The sequence below is a fragment of the Corvus moneduloides genome, chromosome 8 (assembly GCF_009650955.1).
Source record: "Corvus moneduloides isolate bCorMon1 chromosome 8, bCorMon1.pri, whole genome shotgun sequence".
In the NCBI taxonomy this organism is placed as follows: domain Eukaryota; kingdom Metazoa; phylum Chordata; class Aves; order Passeriformes; family Corvidae; genus Corvus; species Corvus moneduloides.
In genome coordinates, this window is record NC_045483.1 from 5,909,808 (window position 1) to 5,928,244 (window position 18,437).

General features: G+C 42.3%; 1 protein-coding gene across 2 annotated transcripts in view; it reads left to right on the top strand.

The window, feature by feature from the left end:
- The first annotated feature begins 965 nt into the window (after positions 1 to 965).
- The window catches only part of CACUL1 (CDK2 associated cullin domain 1), a 45,597-nt gene continuing 28,125 nt past the window's right edge, over positions 966 to 18,437 (top strand). For both annotated transcript variants that reach the window (XM_032115944.1, XM_032115945.1), the window contains exons 1-3: positions 966 to 1,314; positions 7,453 to 7,579; positions 11,814 to 11,916. In XM_032115944.1, coding sequence (XP_031971835.1) covers positions 1,056 to 1,314; positions 7,453 to 7,579; positions 11,814 to 11,916 — 489 coding nt within the window. In that variant the 5' untranslated portion in view covers positions 966 to 1,055. The remainder of the gene's footprint in view (positions 1,315 to 7,452; positions 7,580 to 11,813; positions 11,917 to 18,437) is intronic.

The following is an 18,437-nucleotide window of genomic DNA, read 5'->3' on the forward strand; positions in this document are numbered from 1 at the left end:
TACCCAGGTGAAAATGAAAATAGAACTTAAAGTAAGTGTACTTGAAGGCAACTAGGCAATATTATCAGAGAATCATGGAACATGAAGGGGTTGGAAGGGACCTTAAGGACCATCTAGTCCCATCTGCACTGCCATGGACACGGACACCTTCCACTAGGCCAGGTTGCTCAAGGCTCATCCAAATTGTCCCTGAACACTGCCAGGGATGGGGTATTCATGACTTCCGTGGGGAACCTGTTCCAGTGTCTCACCACACTCAAGGAAAGAATTTCTTCCTAATACCTGACCTAAATTTCCCCTCTTTCAATTTGTATCCATTAATCCTTGTCCTATAACTTCAGTTCTCGGCGAGGAGAATATTAAAAAGTACTTTTTAACTGTTACATCGTTTATTGCAAGACAAACGGTTTTATACACTATTTGTGCAGGCTATTCCGCCTACTAACAGGAGAAGGGAAACGCTGTAAGGGAGCAGCGTTGTGCAGGGACTTCACAGGTCCCAGAACGGGCTGGGCTGGAAGGGACCTTAAGGATCGTTTGGCTCCAAGCCCCGCCATGGGGCGGGACACCTTGCACTAGCCCGGGCAGGTGCCGAAGAGCGGGGAGGGGGCTGACATCCCGATCCACGGGCGGTCTCTTTTCCAGAGGGTGGTCCCTTCCCGGCCGCCGCGGGCCCGCCAGGGGGCGCTGTCGGCACGGGGCGCGCTCTCCGCTCGGGCGCTGCCGGAGCCTCCCCGCTCCAGGGAAAACCTCCGTGGCATCGGAGAACCGGGAAGCGCGAACCCCAGGCGCGGGCGGGGAGGGAACCCGCGCCGACCGCGCCTCCTTCCGCGCTGCGCCAGTCGCTCCGCCCCATAGGACTACATCCCCCAGCATGCCCCACGCCGGTGCCGCCCGGCGCGGTCGCCGTGTTCCGCCCGGCGCGAAGTGTCGCGCGGCGCGGCCGGAGCTGGGCTGGGGCCCGGGCCGAGCCCGCCGAGCCCCGCCGGGCCTGAGGCGGCGGCGATGGGCGGTGGGCGCTGATCCCGCCCCGCTCCCGCAGCCAGGCGCCCGCCATGGAGGAGGAGAGCATGGAGGAGGAGGGCGGCGAGGCCATGATGGACGACCAGAACCACAACAACTGGGGCGCGGGCGGCTACGGACGGCACCTGCTCGGGGAGCGGCTGCTGCCGCCGGCCGGGCCGCCGCGCCCCGCGGGGCCCGAGCACAACGGCGCGGGGCTGCGGGGCTGCGAGCCGGGGACAGCCGCCGGCAGGGCGGGGGCGGCCGGGGCCATCGCCGCCATCAACATCAGCGCCTCGACCTCCAAGTTCCGTGAGTGACCCGGGCCCGGGCGCGGGGGGGCCTCGCCTGCTCCGCTGAACCCGCTGCCCCCGCTCCCTTCTGGGGCCGGGCTCAGCGCTGTCCTACCCCGACGCGGGTCTCGCCCCGAGAGGCTTCTCGAAGCGAAGTCAAACGGGTTAAGGCGCTTTGGAAGGCGAAAATAACCTTTCCTCGCACAGCGCCCCAACTTCTGCTTTCCTGTCACGGTAGATCTGGCTGTAGACCTGGGAGAGTGAGCGTCGGCAGGGTTTTCGGCTGCTGCTTTTTCTGAAGCCTTTTAGCTTAGATCGTACTTTCCTATAGACTTTGTCTCTCTGCCTGAAAAACCTAGAGATGAATTGGAAGCCAGTTTGGGATTGCTGGTGGCAGATATGGGCAGAGCCCCTGGAAGGGGCATGCTATCCCAGAAGGGACAGGTATCTGCAAAGGCCTGATGAGAACGACCGAGGATTAACTTACCCAAGTTAGCCCCAAAAATAGAATCATAACATTACAGAATGGTTTGGGTTGAAAGGGACTTTAGAGACCATCTTGTTCCAACCCCCTTTCTGTGAGCAGGGACACCTTCCTCTAGACCAGGTTCTCTCCTGGCCTTGGAGGGGTTCCAAAATGGCTTTCACGTGTAGCTTTTAACAAAAATGGCATTTTCCCCCTATTTTTTTCTGAGCTGGGATCGAGGGAAGGGAAGATGTTTTGCTATACATTTCAGTTCTACTTCTGTTTCCAAAAGTCACTTCTCTGGGCAAAATAGACCTTTTTTTCCCGTAGAATGTCGGAAAACTTGGATTTGGATAGTTAAAAGCACTCCTGGAAGTGTAACTGTGTAATTACCACGATAACATTTTGATGGGAAATGCACTTTATTTGGTGTGCCCTCCCTGTGCTCCCCAGTGCTCTCTCACCTGTCCATGTGCAGAGATGATCAAAGGCTCAAAGTTCAGGCTTCTGGATTTCTGCTTCTCGGGTAGCCTGGGTTTTGTGGCACATGGCCAAGGCTGGCTGCTTTGAAGTTGGGACTGCCAGGCTCTGTGAGCTCCCTGGTACTTTGCCTGCCTTGCTTGTCAGGGCTCCAGGTAGCTTGGGGCGGCTTCTAAACACTCGAGACAGTTAAAATGAGATGTCGTTCAACCTTGCTAAACTAGGCTCTTGAATTCCTAGTCCAGACATTCAGAATCTTAGTTTCTCCTTCTGTGTCAGAATGAAAATGGTTTTCAAGCTGGACCTCCAGCAAGTGGGAAGGTGACTTTCCAGCTAATCCACAATTTATGTCTGAGGGGGAGAAGCAGCAGGAGAGCATGATTTTGCTTAGGATGTGGTTTTGGAGTTCTTGTTTTCACTTCTCCAGCACTGGTATCCCAACGTAATATCTTACTGATATTTTTTTTTTAATTATTTTCCTGCAAAATAGAAAATTCTCTAAGTGAAATTCATTAGAACTTTTCCACTCCTTTGTGTTGAGGATAGTTGTGATGGTACATGGAAATGAATAGAACAAGTCCAGTGAAGTAGTGTTGACTGAGAAGCTAAAGGAGCTGAGTTGGGATCCTGCCTGATCTGATCCTGGCTCTGACAGAGGATCCCCTTAATCACCTTTGTTTAGTTTTCACACACAGAAAAAAGGGAGAGAGGTCGCTTTGGATGTAAATGTTCCCGAAGAGGGAAACAGCGAGTGCTGGATCCCTCCTGCCTGCTCTGTCCCAGTAATGGCAGAACACGTGTGGAGAAGCTGTTTGCCAGTCCTGAGCTTGATAGGAAAGTTGTCCTCCGCTGCATGAGGCAGTTCTGGAGTTGAATGAGCAACAAGTCCCACCTTGCTTCATGAGGCAGAGGCTGTCCTGGACAGAGTATCCTTCCTGTCTTTCAGAGGGGCTAAATCCAGTTCTCCTTCCTTGAGATTTTGGTAAGACTGAGAACTAAAATTGGAATAATGCGCAGTTCATTTAATAGCTTTTCTTAAATAGCTTTTTTTCTACTTGAAGCAACTTAAGAAAAACTTCTGTGTTATGGTAAACTTTAAATACTTACAGTTGATCAGCTTCAGTCATGGTTGTGGATTTATAAGGCAATAGTGTTGTGAATAGTATTTTGCAAAGCACATGAGGGAGAAAAGAAGACTAAGAACTTTTAGTACTTTAAGGAAAACTCTTCTGTAACAGTAATTGCAGCATAACTCGATTGTGGTGAACAATGAAGAGTTTCCTTCTTGTTTCTTTTACCCTTTTCAAGCAGGGATGGTTATAAATGTGGTTGATGCCAGTGCCATTTGGGACAGGCACATGTGGTGGCTGTGTGCACTGGCATATCCATTAAATCTGTTGCCTTCCCTGTTGCATAACATTGTTCAGTGCAGTGTGTGTGCACTGCTGCGTAGGCAAATGGTCTGATGAAGAAAAAGTTGCTTTTACTAACCAGCCTTAATGCAGGCTGAGAAACAGGTTATAAAAATAGAATAGAATTGGAAGCAACCACAGGGCAAACTCATAAGCTTGCTAATGTATGCTGGGATGTGTCAGGCAGGGGGGCAGAGCAAAATCTATTGTGAAAACATGCACATGGGGGCTGAGAAAAAGGAAAGCACAGGGCCACAGTCTAGATGAGTCTTGGACAGCTGCCTGAAGAGTTTGTACACTTCAGCAAAATACAGAGGATTGTAGGGTGCACTGCTAATTGAGCAGTGAAGTTTTGTGTATGTCACTTGGTGAGATGAAATACAGCTTCTGAAAGATGCTTAGTTGCTTTCTTTCATTTTTATTGCCAGAATAAATGACAGATAATTGTCAGACTGATGTCTACATAGTTGGCAGTAGGTTGGATCAGCCATCCTGCTCTGTCTCTTGTTTTTTAGCTACAGATTTGAAAAAATGAATGTGTGTAAGGTTTTATTACCAGTTTCATGGGAGATCTATATCTACTCTTGGTGGTTTGTTTTTTGTTGTTGTTGTATTTTTTTTTTTAATCTTAGTGGGTTTTGCCATTCTTTTTATTGAAGTTGATATCAAAGAATTTGGTAGCTTGAAGCAGCCAGTGTTTCCATTTTGACTATAATACTGTTATATCTAGGTTATGATAGCTCATGCATATTCTTTTTTACTTAAATGGTTTCACTGCTGCATTTCACTTAAAGTTTTCCTTTTGAACTTTTTTGTGTATGGAAAAGCAGCTGTTGTTGCTCAAGCTTTACTTGTGAAGTCTTTAATAATTCTCTGGAAAATCTGAATTCTCTGGAAAATACTGACTTCTTTCGATTCTATCAGAATGATTTCTCTCCCAGCCCCACCCCCCCAAACTTGCTGAAGTTGGGTAATATCCTGCATTCTAGCATGCTTGCTTACAAAATATCAGTGTCACTTCCCAGAAACCAACTAAATTTCGGTTTGGGAGCAGAAGCTGTTGGGCAAATCCTTTTAAATCTTGAATACCTAATGTAGGGATAAGCATTTAAGCATGACATCCTAAAAAGATAGAAAAGTAAAAACTTAAAGGACAGTCTGTCTTTCCTTGCTAAGGATCCGTGTGATTCCTTCCTTCCTGGTCTCGACCTTGTTCTTGCAGACTTTGTAGTTGGAAGGTCTTACTTTACGCCACCCTTCACTTTTGTGTGTGTAAGCACTGCCAGGAGAAAAAGGACATTGCTGACTTGTGGTAGTTATTAAAATTTTAAAGTACTTTGTTTTCTGGATTAAAAGAATAAAAATAGTGATTATTCGGTTTATAGTCTTGGACTTCTAGCTATGTAAATATTGTGGTAGGCTTAGTTTCAGAACTGAAGTGTGGAAATCAAATTACATAGTACTTGTAAGAGACTTTTGAATGAGAATGAAGCTTTTCTAGAATGTTACTGTGAATTTATCAGTACATTTTCTATGCAAGTCTCATGGGGCTGTTCATAAAAGCATTTTGTCCTTTACCTGTGCAGCATGTCTAATGGGCAGACCTTCCTGTCTGCTGCTGGTTTTTTTTTTCCATATTGTTAAAAAAAAATAAAAATTAACATCTCAACAGCCTGGTAAAACTACTTTGCAGTATTCTCAATTCTTACTTGACTATTTTTAAAAAATTAATAGGGCTCATTTAATATGTTAAACCAGATGTGGGCGTGACTATAAATTGAAATCTTAAAGCAGGACTTGGTCTAATGTTTATGCTGACTTCAGTGTAATATTTTCTGTGGAACAGAGTGGTTCTGTGGAGGCCCATCTTTTTTGGGGTAACAAAGTAAAAAACAAAAGCTCAAGTCTTACTGCTGAGTGTAAGCAGGAATAGTGAAAGTACTGTGTGGAGCTGCTCCTGAGAACATGTGCCTGGAGCATGGGCTCTGTAAGGGATGAGAACTCAAACAAGGCATTGCAAGGCAAGGAATAAAGGCTGAGTTTACTGCCGGGGAGGTGCTCTGCTGTTGCTGACTGCGTGGATGCTTTTAGTGGGGGAGCCGACTTGTTGGACTTGTTAACTGAAATGCTGGTGGCTGTGTACCCAGCCCTGTGACCACCATTCACCTGTTAGCAAACAGGGATGTCCTTTTGGATTGCACGCTGGGCTCTTGGGGCAGTGTCCTGCAGCACGTGGTAGTGGGGACCTGGCCACTGCTCAGACACCTTGAGGTTAGCTAGATGTGATTCTGTAACAGCTATGGAGCAAGGGTGGACCCATGGCTATAGCTGGGTGAAGAGGAGCCGGGAGTGCTGCACTAACATCTTTCTCTAACCAAAGTTTCTGGCTGAAATACCCTAACAAGACACACAAAGAAATCTGTAGTACTTGCTTGTACAGAGAGAGTTCCAACACTTCCTTGTCTCACACCTCTCTCTATTCCAGGTTCTCTTTATAATCTTTTTTTTCCCCGCATGGTACTCATAACTGTTTTGCCAATTTCCTTAGAATTGTTCCTCACAATGCTGCCAAAAGTGACTCACTCAGCTCCTTTCAACCCCTTGTGAAAATACCTTTCAAAAATACTGCTTCTCAAACCCAGCAGTGAATCTACATTTAAATGTGTATTTAAAATTCATCCCTAACCAAAAGATTTCTCTCCAGTGTTGTGTCTAAACTGGTCTGTGTGGGGTGAGAAGTATCTTTATTCTCTGTTCCATATAGCCCAGACTTATACGCGCAGTTCAGATGAAGAAATTATTTTAGATTTCCTGTGCTGGATAGTTTTGATCCTTTTTTATTTTGGTAGATTTGATTTGATTTCATAGCTTGAATTCAAATCATAGGTTTGGTTAAGGTGCTGTTGGTTGCTGAGGGCTTTTTTGAGTGGGTGCTGTGAAGCCGTGGTGGTGTGACAAGGCAGGGAGGTAGTGCTGAGAGTACGGCCCTGAAGGGAGGGTGTGAACCTGTTGGAACTGAGCCACGAGTGGTTGGTTCAGAAATCCTCCCTGAAAAGAGAGATCCAAACCCTTCTGTGGCTTTGAAGGCACCCTGAGTCACTGGTGCAAGAGGGTGCAGTTGGGAAGCTCAGGAGGAAGATCAGAGAGCAGTGGGGAACGCTAATTTAAACACCTCCTATTCTTCCCTGCGGTGATCCTTATCTGGAAAAGGAGTGTAATTGTCCCTGCTAGAGGGGAACTGCAATACAGATACAAAAAAGTTGCCTGGAAGCCTAACTGAAGTTGAAGGCAGAGGGAATTGCATCAGCTTTTAGACCAAGGAAGGTGCTGGTCCCACCTGAGACTTGTGAAATTAATACATCTGCTGGGAAGGATTATTCAGAAATAATAGTAAGTCTTGGCCAGAGCTTGTTCTCCTGAATGTGAAGATGCCATGTTAATAATTGATTCTGAACTGCCACAAAGTTACATAATTCATTAATCTGAACTAATCTTTTTATAAATTTTTGTCATTATATTTTCATCTTAGAACTCCCAGGGGTTTGCTTTTCCTTGTTACTTGGGCCCCAGAGAAAAACCCAAGCATTGATTTGGCAGGTTTCCTGATTTCATTTTTTGTAATTACAAAGATACAAATTCAAGTCTGGACTTTAGTTTTAGATGAGGTTGTCTTGGTGGAAGTGAGCTGTTCCCAGGTTTTTTGGCCTGCTTATTGGTGTGGTGTGAAATCACAGAGCATTCACTTGCTTCTAGTCTTTTAGGTGAAGTTACTAAATCTATTCTTGTCTTTTTCTTGCAGTAATGAATGTTATAACAATTGAAGACTATAAGAGCACATATTGGCCAAAGTTGGACAGTGCCATAGATCAGCTTTTAACTCAGAGTCCTGGTGACTACATCCCTATCTCCTATGAACAAATATACAGGTAAAGAAATACTTTAAATACTACACAACTTATTTTTTATTTAAAATGAAATGTTTATTTGATCTTGCTGCCTATGCATATGGGAACATATAGACAAATGGGAAGGTTATGTGAAATACAATACTGTTTAAATAGTTAGAATGAGTAATAGATAACATATCTTGACATGCTGTGTTAACAGGAATAAACGTTAAAGAATTAAAATGCTGAAAACACTAACATTAAAATAAACTCCATCACAGTTGCTTAGTGTAATGTACTAGAAAATGTATTAAAGTCTCAACATCCTTTTCTCCAAAGAGATTGGCATGGTAGGCAGTTGACTTAATGTGTCAGAAGGCTTCTTTTTGTCATATCTAATTTGGTGTGGTTGATGTGCAGAAGGAAGTAGAAGCACCTGGTGCCAAGGTCCTTTGATGTAAATTGTCATTTGTGTGTTATGCCTGAGGTGGCTTTGGTGTGTTCTCCTCTTGCCCAGCCATATGCAGTTCCTGGCTGTTGAAGGACACTCCTTTGCATCTCCATTCTTGTCTGGAGAAGGCTTGGGCTGTACCTGTCTTGGAGCTGCAGTTTGTTTTAAAAGGGATCTAATCACACACCAGAAGTGCCCTTCAGGCTAAGCTAATGCTCAGTACTGGTGATGGTGGGGGATTTGCTTGCCCATCGTACTGCTGCTCCAAAATGCTAAATGCTTTAGAGACCTGGCAGTTTCTTAAGAGATTAACTAAAATGGAGATTGTTGTTCTGTAGGTGGCAGGTATTCAGGGTGTTGGTGAAATGGATGGGAAGTGGGGGACTGCTGCTGGATTTACTGGCCAAGATAACTGTTAAAACCCCTGGCCCTTGCCAGCATCATAACTGTAGCACTGCTGTCTTGGATTTCTTCACCAGTGTTGCCCTCTGCAGAGTAATGCTGCCAGCTCTGTCACTGAGGGCTCTTTTTAGAGACTTGCAGCTCTGTTGCCTCTTGCTCTTAGCCACTTTATCTCTGCCGTTTGAAACTTTGGATTAGGGAAGCAGATAAAAAAAAGGCAGGTGTTTAGTTTTGCCCCTTAGTTCCTGTTGAAAACTTCAATAAACTTCCTCTTTCCTCTCCAAACTTTTGGAACTACTTTTATCAGGACTCAGATATCATGTGTATAAATAATTGAGATGGTCATTTGAATTAAGAGAGACGGTTTTAGTGTAAGTAATCAAAACCCTTCCCAGCTCAAAATCCCCAATGTGCAAACAATCTGCAGTAGGACATATCTCAGAAGTCATCTCTGATAAAAGTAGGTGTGCAAAGTTAATGGTTTAATTATACCTAGTTATGGTTTGCAGATAACTGGAGTTTATCCATGTCACCTTTCTACTTCTCAAAAGTTTTATTTACTGAAGGACTGGTGGGTTTTCAGTTTCGCATGGATAACCCCTGTACATCTGGGGCACTTGGTGCAGGACTCTAATGATGCATGGATAACTGTTACATGTGTTTTACTATTACCAAAGCTAAAGATTTTCCATAGTTTAGTGTTACTGGTAAAGCTGGTGTGTGTCAGTTTTGTTCTAAAAACTTATGTCTGTGGTTGTAATTATTCTGCCGCAGCCTCTTCCAACCAGGTAGATAGATTTTCGTTTTTTCGTTAATATTTTTAGACTGTTCCTTTGATTGACAAAGATAGATTGACAAGGGAAGAATAATTGATTTTTTTTTTTTTTAATTGAATTTAATAAGAATGTTTGCTTGGAGTATTGTTGAGAGTCTGTAGCAGACTTGGAGTTTAGATCTTCTCTGCTTCTAGAACTGGAAGAACAGCCTAAAGAACTAGGCCAGTTCTTTAGTCTGAAAGATAGAATGTTTCTTGAAGTGGTTCAAACAGCTACATTTTTTTTTTTTCTTCACAGTGAAACTGAGGTGAAAATACTACTGTATTTTTGGTCATCTTTGTGCTAACTAAAGGAATTGAGGCTTCCATAATGCAAACTCAAAATACATTATTAGAAACCCAAACTGCTATATTTGACATGGTCAGTGATAGCTGTAGCTGCCTACTCCCCAGCTGTGAGAGCTGGGAGATAACTTCCAAGGTGTGTATGCAGATAATTACCATGGACCAGTTGATCTGTAAGGTATCAAAGTGTCATTAGTGTCTGTTTTCAACTGCGAGCCCAAAGCCTGCCTGTGGATAGTCACTTTCTGTTACAAAAGGGTTGGATAAATTGGCAGAGAGGTGTGAAGGAAGGTTTGAGATGAGGAAAATGTGCTCAGCTAAGTTGCACATCTGGCAGCCTGCACTGCCTCCCAGGTGCAGTGCAGTTTTCTGTTCCTCAGGACAACTTAGAGAGCTTGAGCGTTCATCCCTGTAAACCACTGCTTACCCTCCAATGCCCTTTTTGGGACTTCCTTTTCCTAAGGTGTTTGGTTATGTTAAAGAACTAACAGGCTTGTGACTTCTTTTGGGTAATATCAGGGTAAGGATGATTCACAGAATTAGCCCACAATCAGGAACTGAAAACAGGATCTCAAAATGGGGAAGGAATCTCTAAATAGAAGTGTTCAAATAAAACGTAAACATACCCTGTGTGTACATGGGAAGACTGGTGTGTGACTACAGAACATGTTGCAGAAAAGAGGCAGCAATAGTCTGTGTAACACTAAGGAGAAGTGTGCTTTAAAATTCAGTTTAGTTGCACGCAAATAAAGCGGTCAGCTTGTGAAAGTGGCTGTGTACTAGTTAGCTATGGAACAAACAAATGTGTGGCCATTTGCTGTGGTTACCCAGCTGGCCGATTTTGTAAGAGATACAAATATCAGTCTCACTTTTCTTATCAGTGTTTCTCTCTTTGATCCAAACTAAGCTGATATTTTTGCTCTTAGAAGATGGTTGTACCAAAATAGCTTTTGCAGTTGCTTGTCTCAATGTAGGATCTGCTATTGGTAGACTTGATGTGAAAGAAAAAGGATGACCTTGACTGATAATATTTAAATAATATCAAACTACAGATACTTAGTTATTTTTAAAATACAATAATACCAGAGGTGTGGGGGTGTCTTTTGGTTTTTAAGAAATAACATGGTTCACCAAATAAGCAGACTTTTGCCATCTTTGTAGTTTGCCTGTCTTAGCACCACCTTCTCAGCAGAGAATTGGAAAGTCTTAGTTCCTGTACACAGTGTTGCTGCCCCGTAGCTTTTGGCTTTTGGGGTCCTTGAAAGCCTGCAGAATTCAAGGCTGGGGTCTGGACTTCCCTGGAAGTCAGTTGTTTGCACATGTCCTAAGAGCAGTCTCTGGCCTAAGTTGCTCGCTGTTACAGTTCTTGGTACAGAGGAGGGGAGAGGGGAGCCGAACAGAGGAGATGTGACTTGCTCAAGATACCAGGTGAAGTCTCCCTGGGCCTCTTGGGTTTGGCAGCTAAATTTCAGAATGCTGACTGAGGAGTAAAAGCTGCTTGGTACAGATGAATACTGGTGCTAGTCCTGACAGCGATGACTACTCTAATAATATCTTGCTGAAAGTAATACATGTATTTGTTTTACAACTGCTGTAAATATGTCTTCAATGAATAGCTTTATTTTGCAGATGTTATATTGCAATATGAGAGCAATAAAGTTTTAAGAAGCAAAGGTAACACTGAAGACCAGAGTTAACACAGCAAAGCCATGGAATGCAGAATTAAAGTTTTGTTGCTCTTTTTCTGCATCTATCTTTATTGTGAAAGTGTAGAATTTTCTTCAAATATAAGTAACAAAGAATGAAGTAACATGCTTGGGTCTGTAATTTTAGAACTTTTCCCATTTCTTTTTAAAGCTACCATGGTTTTGATGCAACTTCTATAATACTTGTCAGTGTTACCCTTCTTTTAGTAAGGGTTTTGCCCTAGAATATTCATAAAATTGTTAAACCTGTTTATTGTAATGGAGACTTCATTCACATAGGAGAGACAAAGCCAGAAGTAGGAATGTGCTGTTGACAGAATTGTCCTGGCTGTTTTGAAGTGCACTGTTAAGAGAACTCAAGTTAAAATGAGGTTGAGGAGGGGGAATGGGATGGACACCCCGGAGCCTCCAGGGGAGCGGTAAGAGCCTGCTGGAACTCATTCCAAGCTTCGGACTGTATTTAAAAGTTCAACAATCATTCAATTAACTCTATTATCCTCTAAACTGAAACTTGAACAAAATGTTTTGAAGTCTGTTACCCTTCACTGCAAACTGTTGTAAGTTCATTGTTTGTTCCTGTATTTGTTTCTGCAGTTGTGTGTATAAGTGTGTATGCCAGCAGCATTCGGAACAGATGTATAGTGACCTAATAAAAAAGATAACTAACCACTTAGAGAGAGTCTCAAAGGAGCTGCAGGTAAGAAGCTGCACAATCTAATTCTCTCTTTCCTGGGATCTGTGATTATATCAGAGCAGCATGTAGGTGGCCCATGGAGGGGATTGCTATTAAGACTGATTTACATTAACTTACAAAATTGTCTACTACTTCATTCACTAATGGGCTGTCAGACAGAAAACCAACTACTAGGTTGGCACTGCCAGACCTTGGAGGTCTCAACCATGTGGAGAGCAGTGGCTAAACCTGAATATATGATACAGAATGAAAGAATGGAGAATGGGAAATCTAAAGTATAATCTGGGATGTAAATACCTCAGTCAAACATGATCTGAGCACATGAGATAAATGTCTGCCATTCCTGTGTAAATGTGTATAAACTGTTTATGGTTCTTGTGCACCACAAGCAGCACAAAACGGAAAATCTAAAGGAAAAAATTTAGGTGAATTAAATATAGATTGTGAAGTATAATTTAAGAATTACTGCATATGGAATTCTGTTACAGCTTATTCTGCATTTTTCTTGCCCATCTCTAGATGTCAGTGGTTTACAGCAGTCGTAATATATACAGTTTGTATTTCCCTATCCTTCTCTGCATCTTACTTGTGCATACATGGCTGTTTTCATGTCTGTTCCTTGTTGAACATTCCTTTTAGACTAGAATCTCCAGATATGTACTTGAAATTGTCACTGCTGTAGCAGCAACACTGCTTGATTTTTCCCTGCAGCTTTTTCACTTCCGTAACTGATGTCTGAGTTCTGTACTCAACTGCAGTGCATGAAGTAGAGATGCCAAATATAAAGAAGCTCTAAACTACAGCAGCTTCTTCAGTGCTTCTGACACATTGATAACTAATTTCTGTCAGCCCAAAACACTCTTAATGCTTTAACTGCATCAGATATTTCTGGCTAAACGTGCATTCCCACGAAAATATATAGCACTGTGATCTCTCTGATGTCCTTTTTGTTGCACTGTTTTCCTCTTGTGGCTTTCCTTATAAAGAAAAATAACTATCCAGCATTTAATAGGCATGGTATTTGCTAGGTTCTTTCTTCTTTTCTCTTTTATGTTCTCTTTATTCCTCATGGAGTGACAGCCTCAGTGTTCTGTAAAAATTGCTTGGAGTTGGTGAACATAGTATTTAAAATAAAGCCTTCCCTTGGTTCTGCTGAGCTGGTGCAGCCTGTACATTTTTTTTCTCCTGTTTGTGAGAACTATGATTCATTTCAGCTATACAGGTTTGACCAGTTCTTCTGATATATCCCATGGTAATACACTGCTTTAGTTTGATTTCAGTTTGGGAATACCCCAAATTCTTTACTCCGTGCTAGTCCTTGACTCCTTTCTCTTAAGTCCTAGAACTGAGGCAGCTGATTTTAAAGTTTGCTTTAGCACATATGAGCCTAAATAATTCTGCCTAAAACCAAGGCTGCCTTCTGAACATCAGCTTGCTGAAAGAATAGTTGACAACTGTTTAATGCAATCTTAGCCTTGCAAAAGCTTCCTTATGTAGGTTAGACACACCTGTAATATAACAGGATACCATCTTTGTGTGCATTATGTGAGTTTTGTCTGACGTGTGAACATGACTTGGCTTTTGGATGACAAATGGATCTTTTTGAGCTGCTGGAGGTAAAACTCACATGCCTCAAAAATTGTTCTATAAAGAAACTGTTTTAGCTGTGGGTTGTGAAATTTACTCTTAAGAAATTACTCTACTACAATGTATTTTATTATCCTGATACTTCTTTGATCTTAATACATTTTGGTGACATTCAGTCACTCGGGGTTTATGTTGAAAATGCAGTTCTAGATCTTTATCCTAGCAACAACAGCAAATTACTTTGTAAATGTTAGTTGCTTGGAAGTTTCTGGTTCAGACAGGCAAACAATAAAAAAACCTATATATGTGAATCCTTTTAATGCACAGTTTGTGGTGTTTCGCTTTCTGACATACTCTCATTCACCTGCCAGCAACATTTGAGAGTTCTGTTTGTTTGGCAAGCTATGACTTGATGCAGGTTGTTAGTTTTTAATGTTCAGAGATGCAAAAGTATCCCAGTATAAGCAGGAATGTTGGTGTGTGTCAGAAAACAGATGGTTATGGAAACTGAAACGTCAGGCAAGTGCAATGTCTTGCTCTGGACAGGCCAGCACCTTCTTTGCATAGCAGTATAACAGCTAAATGGCAAGTGGGCTGCAGAATGTCTGCCTGTAACCAACATGCCAGAGCAAGCTGTCTCCTACAGGAACCACTCATCAACAGCCAAACCAGTAAAACCCAGATACCAAACAGTAAAAGTGGGAGCACCTCAGGGGACTGGTCAGACTTGCTCTTGCATGGATTTAGTCTTAATGGAGTTTGGTTTCTCTCTCAGGGCATTCACTGCAGAAACTCCCCATATATATTTATTCCCCCCCTCCCTGTGTGTGTTGTCTGAGCAGCTGGCCACAGCTGGAGTCAGCAGAGTGATGGACACATGGACACGTGGGTGTCCTGAGCTGGAGTCAGCAGAGTGATGGACACATGGACACGTGGGTGTCCTGAGCTGGGTGTCCCAGGCACTGTGCTGGCACAGTCAAACAGTCCCTGGTCATCCTGTGTGACTTCTGCTTTTCCAGACTGCAGGACAGCTTGTGTGGTGTTGGTGTTGCCCTGTGCATTTCTGAGGGATTGTTTCACAGCTTTTCAGCTCGAGAGAGTTACTTTCAGTGGTGGCAGAGGCCATAGGAAAATGTGGCTGGGCTGGTGTATTTTTGCATGTTGGACATTGGGTGCTCACTGCAGTGAGCAGTGGTTTTTTGAGTGAGTAATGATACATTTAGATGAGATGAATTGCTTGTCATCAGGCTGATATGGGGCCTCCTGTATGCCAAGCCATTTCCAGCTCCCTCATTACTGGATCTGTAAGTTGGTGATCCTTTCTTGAGGCTGCTATGGAGAGACTCCGAGCTAGGATTGCTTTCCTTTCCTACAGCTGATGTCTGACCAGCTTCTCTGCATTAGTTAAGACTGAGTTTTGCCATGTGGAACTTTCAGTAATTGAGTATTCAATCTCCCTAATTCCTGAGTTGATTGGAATTTTGGATTTTGTCAGCTTAAAAAAAATAACATGTTGCTGCAGCAAACACAAATTAACTTGTTTCCTGTTGTCTTGAGGTCTGTGAAGCCTGTAGCATACAGATGATTTTTCTAGGATGCTGTATTTGGAAACATTTCACTGGTAATGGACATGGTTCATTATGCTGTGGTTTGAAATAATGTCAGCTGTTTTTGTGGGTAATTGCTGAGTCATTCAGATGTATGAGGTAGGGTGGATACACAAACATATGCTTTCAGATTAAATACGTCTCTCTTTAAAATGAGTAAAACTGTATTTGCATTAGGCAGTAGTGTTTCTGGCTTAATTTATTCTTATGCACTCTGATAAAGTAATTTAAAATCAAGCACTCTTCCCATTACATATCTCTTCAGCAAAAGATGGTGGAAAGTACTCAAAGCATTGACAATCAGAATGTGCTGTGGCTTTGAGCTGGCTTGTTACAAACATAGCTTTTTTGTGCAGATGCAGTGGAATATTTTCCTTTTAGTTAGAACAAACTCAGTGCTTCCTTTGTGAAATGACTGAGAGCTGAAAGCCATTTATTTGTCATGTTGCACCTTTTTTTATCTAGAGGAGAGAGAAAAAGGGATCTGTTTTCTGTTTGTGGTGGGGTGTTTTTTTTATGATAATGTATTATATTTTTTTTATAATGAACATGACTGCACTGAGGAGTCACTGGTGTTGGTAGATAATTTGCATGTCTGCTGTTTGGCCCCCAGGACCTGCAGGTTTATAGTCTTCGTTGTGCAAAGCCAGAAAGGTTTCCTGCCTGATATTAATCTTTACAACTTCTCAGCCTCTTGGCTTGTCGGCTCTCAAACCAGTCAGTGCAGTGCATGAAAGTATTGTCCCACTTGCTGTTTCCTTGGGAGAATGTGCATGGGAATCAGGTGTCCTCAATGAGGATTTTAGGGTGCTCAAAGAACCCCTGGTAAAGGTATCAGGAAAAGCAGCTTTAATATTAAAGTGAAAGCATGACAGAGTTCATTGTCAAGGCTCACACTATTACTACTACATGGTTAAAGCACGCAGAGAAAAATCAGACTAAAATCAAGCGGTCTAAAAGTAAAATCACCCAGAAATGATCTGTGTGGTGGCAGGGAATAGGAAAAGGGTAAGGATAGGAAGGAATGATGGAGACCCTCAGAATAAGTCACAAGGTTCAGAGTGGATCCCTTTGCCAAACTCAGCCTCCAACTTGACCAATGGTTTAGGCCTAATGGTTTTAACAGCATTTAAACTTAACAGCACTTAATCAATAGCCTAATTTAAACAATTTAATAAAAGATTCTATAGAATTTACAATAAGCAAAACAATAACTCACAGGCCAATCTTGCCTGTGAATCTAATGTACTTAAGAATCTAAGAGAGCAGCATTCCCAGTGTATTTGCTGTGGCACATTCACACCTAAACACACACAGAGTTAAAGGAGGCACTGCTGTCATCTGTTTTCAGGTATAGCTTAGCAATATCTTGTTGTGGACAATCTGTTCTTTCCTTGCCTTTTCCTGTCTTATTTGCTGTCTTGTGTTTACCTTCCCCTTGTCCCCTGTGATTATATGGAGTTTCCAGCCAGTGGTGAGGAGCCGGTCATCTCCTGCACCTACTCTTTCTGAAACACTAATCTGATTAATACAAATGCCTTATTCCAAACTTCAGATGAGGTTCTGAACTTCCTACTTTATTTGTGTTTTAGAAACTGTTGTCTATTGAAGCTTAAGTGGCTTGTCATGTTTACCCTGTGGGTTTTGCATGTGGTCAGGGTGCCGTAAAAATGCATCCAGGTAGTGCTTTGAGGGACTGGTAAAACTGAATTTCTAACGGTGGGCAGAGTTACATACAGGGGACCATCTCATAGCATTCTTGATATTTACACTTTAAGGTAGTTTTACTCCAGATTGTTTTGCAGATGTATTTTGCTTTCCCTCCAAGGTACACTGGTGATTACATTACCTTTATAAAGTGCTGTATTGTAATGGAGCAGTTATGCCAGTCTGTGAAATACAGCTTTTGGGAGCATCATCTGTGGCTGCTTTTTGTGTACACTTAGTAAATCAGGTTGCTAATGCAGGCATGATTAGACTTTAGTAATGTACTTCTGCGAGGCCATTTGCTCCACCCATGTGAAGAAGCCAATTCTTACTACACTGTTTGTATGGGCATTGTCTGACTTGGTAGCTAAAGGAAATACAGGGAACCTACTTCAAAAGTCATGCTTATTTCTTGTAGCATAGAAGCAACACTTAAATTACCTCTGGTAATTTGAAATCAGTTGATTCCCTGAAATAATATCTGTAGATCTAGCAGTTTCTCAAAGACTTAAATAGAAAACAAATCTGCCTCCTCTATGCTCTGCTTTTAGAAAAGATCAGAAATAGAGGCGGAGAATGGAAATTGAGAACTTTTTTTTCTAACTCTTTCTTAATAATTATGTTAAATCAATGGTGTTTCTTGGAGTCCATTTGGGCCATCTGTTAATATCAACAGTTCATTTTTTCAAGAGGAGATGCAGACTGGGCATTTATCTGGTCCATAATATTTAAAATGGGAAAAAACCAAACCCAAATATTCAGAGCTGTAGGTATTTATCCATCAGTTTTTCTGGGAGAACATTGCTTAATTGTGTGTGTCTGTGAAACATTTACTGCTGTGAATCCCACTGAACTGAATCCGATCAAATGGATGATTTGAACTCAGATGGTGGAAACCGGAAGCACTATAAATGTTTGTATCTTTATGTGTGGACATCAAAAAGATGGCTTTTAACTTAAGTAGTAGGGGTGACCATATTGCCAGAATTGCCATTAAAAATGACATTACCATCAGCAAGTTAAGCTGAGAGAAGCATTCTTGCCTGCAGCTTTTTGGAAAGGCTTGTAGTCCTGCAGCTCTGTTTAGTGCCTTGTCACACTACACTGGGGCTGCAGACCCTGATGCAATTACAGAAAGATATAAGTAAATACAGCACTAATTAATATATATTTAATAGGTAGAAAAGCTTCTGAAGATTTCTTACTGCTAAACGATTTTGATGGTCTTTAGATACAGTGTCTTTTTGTTTTACAAGCATGTAGAGTGGGAATGGAACATGGCCCACACCTGCTAACCTGCTGTAAGACAGTTACGTGAGAAAATGTCATGAGGCTGTACAGCTTTGAACAGGTTTGAGTGCAGGCTTGACTAGGAAGACACAGCCTTTGAAACAGTTGTGCTTTGGTTTGATGTCTGTTTTTTGTAAAAAGTTTTAATAATACCCATGTCTAGTGAGGTAGACCTGGGCATCACATACATTGCAAGGCAAGGTAAACAAATTATATTTTCTTGAGAAAGAACAAAGAGTGGTTTAGAAGATTCAGACCACTTACATGAGTAACAGGTTAATTTGTGTAGTCATAGCCATTCTCCCTTTTCACTTGGCAGGCGTGGGAGAGATG